Genomic DNA, 8,693 nt, shown 5'->3' with positions numbered 1-8,693 from the left:
GAGGATGTTGAGCAAGTAGAGCTGGCTAAGGCCGCCGAGCAAGTAAAGCTCGATGAGGCGGGTTTTTTAGTCGAGAAAGAGGAGCAGCAATCCATTGTAGACTAATCAATGATCCTCAAGGAATGGAGCAAAGATAATTCATAGCTCCAATTTGTGGAGACATTAATCAGAGAAATGAGCAAACCGGTGAAAACCCCACTAGCTCCCTTTTACACAACTGTAAACTAGGAAACCCTAGTTTACTTTTGTGTAAAGTAAACTAGGGTTCCCTAGTTTACAATTGGGTAGCCGCCATGCTTAATGACATTCGTCCATAGGCTTTTAATAAGAGCATAAAAATCTGTCAGTAATATGCTCCACTGAATACTTTATGGGTCCCAAAAGCCCCCATATTTAATGCTTAATCGAAAATCTTTGGGCATGTACTTTTTGCCAAAAAGTAAACCAAGGTTCCCTAGTTTACTTTCGTTCCCTAGTTTACTTTTATGGCGTCCGGAGAAATCAACAGCTATCCGCCTTCCATCCCACCCCCAATCAAGCATCGCCCTTGATCCCACCCTGAGGTGCCCGTGCCACTTAGTCCTAAGGTTCGCCCAGTGGCGGACATGAAGAGCAAAAAGGGTGTGACCTGTGAAGATAGGCGACAAATTCTTGCGCGTGCCTGGAGAAGCTGTAGACGTTCGAAAGGAGAGAGCCTCCGCTGTGTGTGACAGCCAGAGCGCCCAAGCAGGGATTTTTGGGCCCTGTCCGGCGCCTGTGTCTGACAGAGGCCTTAGTCCCAAGGGGGGGCCAGGGTCGGCCTTGACTGTAGAGGAGAGCGGGTTGGGGGAAATCTGCCTGTGGCCGACCATGCCTTGCCAAGGCAGGGAAGATTGTTGAGCTGCAAACTGGTGGGCGAAGGTCGAAGGTGAACTGTGTTGTTGCAGAGGAAGGAAGCCTCCTGCTACATTTTGCACTCCTCCTCTACTGAGCCCGTTGCGCAGCGCATCTTGCAGGGCCATTACACCTCCCCCAAGGGGGAAGCGCAAGAGGGAGGGGGGGGGGGGGCGGGGGGGGGGGGGAACCTCAGGGCCTAGCAAAAGAGAGAAAGCGGTTGGCACGAGGAGCAGAAGGGGGATGAAATGATGGTGCATGTCTAGGGACCTGAGCTTGGTACGTAGCTCAGAGTCGATTCCATCTCACTCCAGCGTGATCCACCGAGCTTCTTCTCCTCCTTCTCCCTCGCCCAATTCTTCTTCCACCGAAAAGTACCCAATCAAATTCCTTCATCATCTCTGCCCCATGCTCCACACAAGCTTTTTCCTCCACCCTTATGTGAATGCTAGTAGGTACTGGAAGGTATTCATCTCGTCATCTTTTGAGAGAGAGAGAGAGAGAGAGGCAATGCTTCCGATGGCAGGGATATGAGCTCTTAATTCCCCCGCTTATATATATTGTGATTGTGATGTTGTCAATATCATGTGCAACAACAGGCCATTTGAAGGTCCTAGAATGTATCTGCTTGGTTCTTTGCGACACTTAAACCATCCTTCCAAGATTTTAGATTGGCCATGGGGAAGCTAAACCGAGTGCTTTGGTTACACTAGTCGCTGGCCTAAATTGCAAGAAAGTCAACTATTTTTCTGGCTTATTTCTAGAGCATGTTTCCAGCTATTCTACCGGCAAACCCACCATCAGCTATCAACCTCTCAGAGGCCTTCCTCCATTGTATACTCCGGAAAACTGATTTTTACACAAGACATCACAAAACATTGATTCCTTTATCTGTCAGCTAAAGAAGGAAACCATCGGCTTAATTCTACCCATCTTGAGGCAATGTGATCAGCAATATTGTACTGTAAGCTACGGGGATTTACAATTTCTGTTAATTTGGGTGCTATCTGTTCTCACGATCTTCCTTAATTTTTCCATGGGGATTTCTCTTTGTAATTATTATTTTTAACTAAGTGTTAGAATTAGAGTCATGGAAATAGATGTCCTTGATAAATGTCAGCTAAATCTGTTTTACTTCTCAAAAGCTTGGCTACGCACCGAAGAAGACGTTGAAATTCCCAACTTGTGTGGTTAAATGCAAGGGGAGGTACATATTTTGTGTGCAGTGTATCGTTAGTAGGACATTGGTTTATGTAGAGCTAAGGACAGGCAAGGTGGGACAATAGTTGATGTAGAGTAGATGTTCCCTGCACCGATTTGGAAAAAACTATATCGCTGAGAAGAGACGATTATAAGGTGATGGAGACCCTGTTACACAGGAAAGTTCATATCTGTTCATCCGGCACGGCTGTTCTTAGCTGCATTGGTCATTCAGCCTTAGTAATGGTGGACTAACAATCCTTTCATTCAGAGCGACATGCGCGCATCATTGGGCATGTGTTTTGTGTGAGGCAACATACTTAAGGTAAATCATATTTCAGGGTTTATATGTAATAAAGGATAAGTATTTTATTTATCTGCTTATTTCTGTTGCATTTCATCTCATGATCTGTTATTGCGAAACAGTGAAGTCCAAGGTTTTCAATCTTGGCCAGGGCAAGTAGTGGGATGCAGAAGTACATAATGCAGTTTTATGTTTACTTATGTACAATGCAAGCTCAGTTTCTGAACACATCTAGTGTGAAGATGGGGCTCAAATAGATGTGCTATTGGGAATTCCGCGCCCCGTAAGGCCCTCAGAAGATGACGGAATGAGAAGAGTGTAAGGTACGTTTGTAGCCCCTCTTCTATTGACGAGAGTAGAGTCTTGGTTCCTCTTCAGAATATCCGCCTCCACATTCTTCAACCTCTTCCCAAACCGTTCGAAAGCACTCAGCATTTCCTTGTCTGAGCTCCAGAAAGGTGTCTCCGTGCGCTGTCCCAAGTATTCTTCATCTGATGCGTGTGTCGACAATACCTCGAGCACAGCCATCACTTGAATTGCTTGAGACTGCCTTGAAACTGCACGCATGAAGTATTGAATTGGGTTTGAGCTCAACAAGTTTGCATCCTCGCTGTTCTCTCCCTCTTCCGGTATGAGTTTTCTACCCATTGTGGGCTTGTTTGGCATGTAACCAGCATACTTATATTGCCCAAAATTCACTGCAGCATGATGTGCCGACGCGATCCATATGATTGTGGTTATAGCCTCTACGAGCTCTTCCACACTTGTCATTGATAACCACCCTTCTTTCGTGTCTCTATGCCCTACTTCCACTATCTCCTTCCACCAGCCCTGGAGCTCCACATCTCCCTTGATTGCTGCCCCATCCTTGTAGAAATGCTTTACATAGTCTTGCACCCATTCTTTAATGCAAAACCAGATATCAAGAGCATCCACGGCAAACGGGTAGTCCTCTATAAGTAGCTTTACCCCATGCTTTGCAGTCAAGTCCTTAACTGCCACTCCCCTGCACACAATTCAAGCAAATTGGGTATTCTATTGTGCAAGATCTTCAAGGCATTGGGTAAATACAAGGCATGACATACCTCTTAATCAGATCAACTGGCAGACTTTGTTCGTCGAATCGCCAACTTTTGTATGCGAGGGAGCTCAACTCCATCGAATATCGACCAGGGGAAAAGTTCTTCTCAATAATCCCATCTGCTTGTACAAGTGCCTTCCTCGCAAGGGCATTGATGGTCATTGTGTTCCTGAAGTGTGGCACCAACAGGACATGGAGGGGATGCATGACACTCAACTGTCTGTGTGTGGCAATGATGAAAGGCTCGATTGCTGCGTGGGTGCGAAGCCTGTCCAAATGGAGAAGAGGTTAAGATGTTGCAGGAATGCCCTAGTGTTTTTCAAAATACCTTAGTAGTATGTGTGCACATTAATACATGTATGTACATACACATATACATATATATGCATGCGTATATGTATGTATATACCCGGTGAACATCGACCTTTGGATCTACTTAATGAAGGTAAAAGTGATTACCAGTGACTGACTAACTGATGAAACCCAGCATCATTAATGTTCACATGTGTCTTTGCAAGCTCCCAATACTGCGAGTTCCCCTTTGGAGTATAAACTCTATTTCTTTTTGCAGTTTTCCCATCGGCACTTGGGGGCAGGCTTAGCTCAATGGCAAGTGGCTTCAAGGCGCCTTGCTTTGACAGGAAAAGGATTGTTCGAGTCGCATAAGCCTTCCCCTCCAATGCATTGATTTTCTCTAAGGAAGGAAGATATACATCGTGATAATCTAGCACATAAAGCCTGTTTTGCTTTAGCGCCTGTACATTGGAATTATAGTCCGTGTCAATTTAGGATTTATTACACAAATCTACTGTGAACCGATTGAAAATGTATTCCATTGTATCTTTACCTCATCTATTGTGAGGCCCTCCATGTTTTTTTTAATGTGGGCTGTCGTAATTGCCGATTTTTGCGGTCCATATTTATTAGGGTCGAGCTTACTCAATGGAGGAAACCCCTGCAAATGAACAAGTACAAATGTTTGTGCACTGTTATAGTTTCCTCAAATATTTGACTATAAATGCAAACAACAAAGTACCTGCAATCTCTCGATGACTACGGGATTCAAACCAGCGAGCATTTGCCGAGCAAATTCATCATCTTGATTCCATGCTGTCTCATTGTCTGGGATTTTTTTTTTTTTGGTTAAGAGTGAAAGAAAAGAATATACAATATGTGCAAGGAGTGCAGGGGGGAGAGAGAGAGAGAGAGAGAGAGAGAGAGAGAGAGAGAGAGAACTACTTGTGGCTTGGGGAATTTAATGACGCTAGGATCGCCTGAATCGTCATCTGTGAGCTCTCGGATAATCTCAAAGGGATCCTTGAATTGATTCTCTCTCTCTTTGACGCTGAGGGAAGACTTCAAATCGTCCTTAGGAATGCTAAACCCATCCTCATACAATTTCTTGATGTCATGAAGATTGTCGAAATCGTCATTTCCTTGGAGAAGCCGCTCGATTGTAGGCAAGACATTATGTACGAAGGATTTTATGGAAGAACCCAAGAAATCTGCCTTCTTCTTGTGCTCAAATCTCTCATCCCTTGGCACATACACAAGCTCTATTAACCCTGTTGGCTCCTCTGACTTTGGATCTGCACAATGCCACAATGCCCGCCCAATAAATAAATGTCATTGTTGTCTACCATTATATTTGTGTAAAGGCAATGAATGCCTAAAGCTACTTTGTGACAATAAAGACTCCCAGTTCTTGCTATATTATAATTTATATAGCAAGGACTGGCAGCAAGGCTTTAGCCAGTCCTTGCTATAATTTATATAGCCAGTCCTGGTCCAAGGAATTATATAGCAAGCTATAATTTATATAGCCAGTCCTGGTCCAAGGAATTATATAGCAAGGACTGGGAGTCTTTATTGTCACAAAGTAGCTTTAGCAATGTCCAAGGTTGCATCCGTAGGTACATATTGATCCATATAACATTCAGTACATCCCTACGATGCGAATCAGTACTTACAACAACGCAGCAACAAAGACTTTCATGGTGTGTGTGCATGTGTGTGTGGGGCAAGCACACTTGTGCCTGCAAGTGTGCTTGAGCCTTGCGTGCATGTGTGTGTATGAACATCATACCAACAGATGTTACTAAGAATGCTTGCCTGCTTTTGTCATGTCTCGGCCCCCCAGGATAGGGAAAGTCCTGGGAGCCCCCGAGAACTGGGCGAGCGAGATCTTCATTGTCATCGGAGTTGCCCAGGTCATTGTACACATCATAATCATAAATGCGATCTGGCTGCTTGCGCTCTCCCTTGCCAGTGCCGCGTAGCTGCTTCATGTCGGAATCCCTCAAGTCGACCAGACCCTTGGGGGTTTGGTCAGGAAGGTATACCTGTGTCACAGTAATTAGTACAAAAGACCACTTTAGTGCTTCCCTCAGAATCCCGTCCTTGCACTTATATGCTCAAAAAGTCCCATGGAAGCCTGGTTCTATGGGTGTAATTCATATCTTTTCTTTTCTCTGCACTTCACATATGCCCACTTCCACACAAATTCACCTTGTTGGAAAAGAAGACTCTTGGTGCGCCGTAATTGTCGTGATTGTAGACCCAAGAGTTGCAAGGGAACTCTTTATCTCCAGAGGGCAGGTGCAGGGTGATGTGCTTGAGAAAGAACCAGTTGGGATGCTGGTTCTCCACGAGAATGGCACTGGGTTCTCCGAAATCCTTGTCCACCATAAACGTGACCGAGTATGTCTCTCCCAGGTCATCAGCTGTCAAGTGGGGTTGCTTGAGCAACCATCCCTCCAGTGTAGCCACACTACTCTTCTTCCCCACACCAGTCTCTATATTTGCAGGCAAAAGAGAGGGTCAGCATGGCTCAATTATAATGATTCATCAATAATCTCACATATAATAGTACGCACACAACTCTCTCTCTCTCTCTCTCTCTCTCTCTCTCTCTCTCTCTCTCTCACACACACACACACACACACACACACACACACACACCAATTTTGTTGATAATTTACTTTCACACTTCCTTGTTCTCTCCATCTACTTCCTAGAGCTTGATATAAGCTAATATATCTATCATGGGGCATCTAGCAGTTTGCATGTGAAATCAAATATACATGCAGGAATATAGAGCATGCTTGGAGCTTCCTCAGATCAGTTCTTCTATTCGTCACCAATTCAAAGGTCGGTCAGCACCTTCATCAACATCCACACTAACAAGCCGGAACTCCACATCTTGTCCGAACAAATCCGCAATGTTATCGGCCACGCCGGCCAGCTGGTCATTGAGATCGAGATCGAACAGGTTCTTCCGTCGCAAGACCATGGTAGCCTTGAGCTCTACCGATTGCTTACTTTTGCTGCTGGTGCTGCCATTGAAAACAGTGTCAACAAAGGAGGTCAAGCTTTGTCCCATGGTGTCTAGCAAGCTGCTATTGCAAACAACAGAGGCACGCTTGGAGTGAGGCCCCTGGACGATGTCTACCGACGATCGCATTAAGCTAGAATGAGGTGAAGGTAGCAGAGTGTCAGCTGCAGCTTGAGGCCGACAATCTGCTGCTGACGTTTGAGAACGGGGAGTTGAGGGGTATTTGGCCGTAATCATGGCAGAATTGGCATTGATGGTTAGGAGGGTCTTAGATACAGCTGGGCCTACATTAAACTGACAGAGTGGGTTCATATTTTTTTAATTATGATGAGCGCTGCAGGCCATTGCCAGACTAATTACAAAATCAGTAAATGCGATGCCCCTTCTGCAAGATGATGGAAACGCACACGCGCCTGAGCGCGCCTCTCTCTCTCTCTCTCTCTCTCGTCGTCTCAACGATCAGTTGGATTGAGCTTTGAGGTACTGAGTCGGGTCTCTGAGTGTGCGTGTGTGAGAAAAGACCCACTCCGACTTCGACTGACCGTTCTAAAATGCCCCTTATTGCTTGAAGTTTTAGTGGTATTAAATTTTAAGAAGTGTTCTCACGTAAATTGTGGACGGAAGGGTTGAATGCGTGTGAACAGGGTTAGCATGCACGATCACCTAGAAACAAGTAGCGATCTTTCATTGGTTAGGTACCTTTTGAACCTATGGTCACACGAGGCTTAGTTATCTATAAGCCTCGACACACGTGACGAAGGCAGATACAACATGCAAAGCGCGATGAGGAGCAACAAGGAGGGGGGAGGGAGAGAGAGAGAGAGAGAGAGAGAGAGAGAGAGAGAGAGAGAGAGAGAGAGAGAGAGAGAGAGAGTGCTAACCAGCACGTAACTGACACAACATGAGAACTACCTTTTTAGGGATAGTTTGAAAACTACGCCAGTTAAAAGCTACACGTTGTCAGAAAATCGCAAGCTTTGTTATGGCAAATAGGCCTCGTGTGACACTAGCCTTTGTTTTCACGTGCCCAAGCCAATCAAGAACAACCTCCTGATGATAACCTTCTCTCAAGCACTGGGTCACCAAGGCAAGCTAACCACAACATTTCAAAACATTGGCAGTGGCCAAGGCAAGCGAGGGGGGGCAGGGGGTGGGGGACTTTAGAAGACAATGTTTCAAAATGCTTTGAGTCGGTTGTCATCTCCAAAGAAGGCTGCGGACTACTAGTGTTTCAAACGCTAGACGCTATGTCATGTGCTAACGGTGCTGCCAAGGCACCACTCCAAGGCCGTCATTGTCGGCATTTCACAATGCTTGCAAGAGCAGCGAGGGGAGATCGGTGACAACAAGGGGTAGTGTTTTGAGAAGTGCTCGTGGGCAACAAGTGCCAATGTGAACAGTGGTGCCGAGAAAGACGTTAGGCTGAGAATTTTGAAACGCTATCAGCAGAGGTGTGGTAAGTAGGACGCCAGCGATAAAATCTCTTCTTCTTCTCTAACTGCCCTTCTCCACCAAGGTTCTTCAAGCAAAAATCTCCACCAAGGGCTCTGATACCATGTCAGAGTTAGCGATGCGGTAGCAGAGAGAGAGAGAGAGAGAGAGAGAGAGAGAGAGAGAGAGAGAGAGAGAGAGAGAGAGAGAGAGAGAGAGAGAGAGAGAGAGAGAGAGAGAGAGAGAGAGAGAGAGAGAGAGAGAGAGAGAGAGAGTCTCCTGAACCAATCAACATTGGGAATGAATAACTAAATGTGTAATACAATGGAGGAAAGGTGCTGCATATATAGAAACCTCAATACCTTGACTTTGACAAATAAGTAAAATAAATAAATACCTAAAAACTAAAATAAATAATGGGGCAAAATTGGGTAGTTCACTTTAGATGCCAAAACTCTAACATGAAGTGT

General features: G+C 45.3%; 1 protein-coding gene across 1 annotated transcript; it reads right to left on the bottom strand.

Moving 5' to 3' along the window:
* Positions 1–1,341: 1,341 nt before the first annotated feature.
* On the bottom strand, positions 1,342–7,272 carry LOC147444339 (linoleate 9S-lipoxygenase 6-like). The gene is made up of 9 exons (XM_086526985.1): positions 6,621–7,272; positions 5,967–6,253; positions 5,545–5,800; positions 4,696–5,047; positions 4,495–4,588; positions 4,306–4,413; positions 3,918–4,213; positions 3,463–3,726; positions 1,342–3,383 (listed from the first exon to the last, which is right to left on the bottom strand). The coding sequence occupies exons 1-9, from the start codon at positions 7,102–7,104 to the stop codon at positions 2,627–2,629; spliced, it is 2,898 nt and encodes a 965-aa protein (XP_086383111.1). The 5' UTR covers positions 7,105–7,272; the 3' UTR covers positions 1,342–2,626.
* Positions 7,273–8,693: the final 1,421 nt, after the last annotated feature.

Source organism: Adiantum capillus-veneris, chromosome 13 (genome assembly GCF_014529385.1).
Source record: "Adiantum capillus-veneris isolate H3 chromosome 13, ASM1452938v2, whole genome shotgun sequence".
Classification (NCBI taxonomy): Eukaryota; Viridiplantae; Streptophyta; class Polypodiopsida; order Polypodiales; family Pteridaceae; genus Adiantum; species Adiantum capillus-veneris.
The sequence above is the reverse complement of the archived record's forward strand: the minus strand, read 5'-3'. Positions and strand labels throughout refer to the sequence as shown.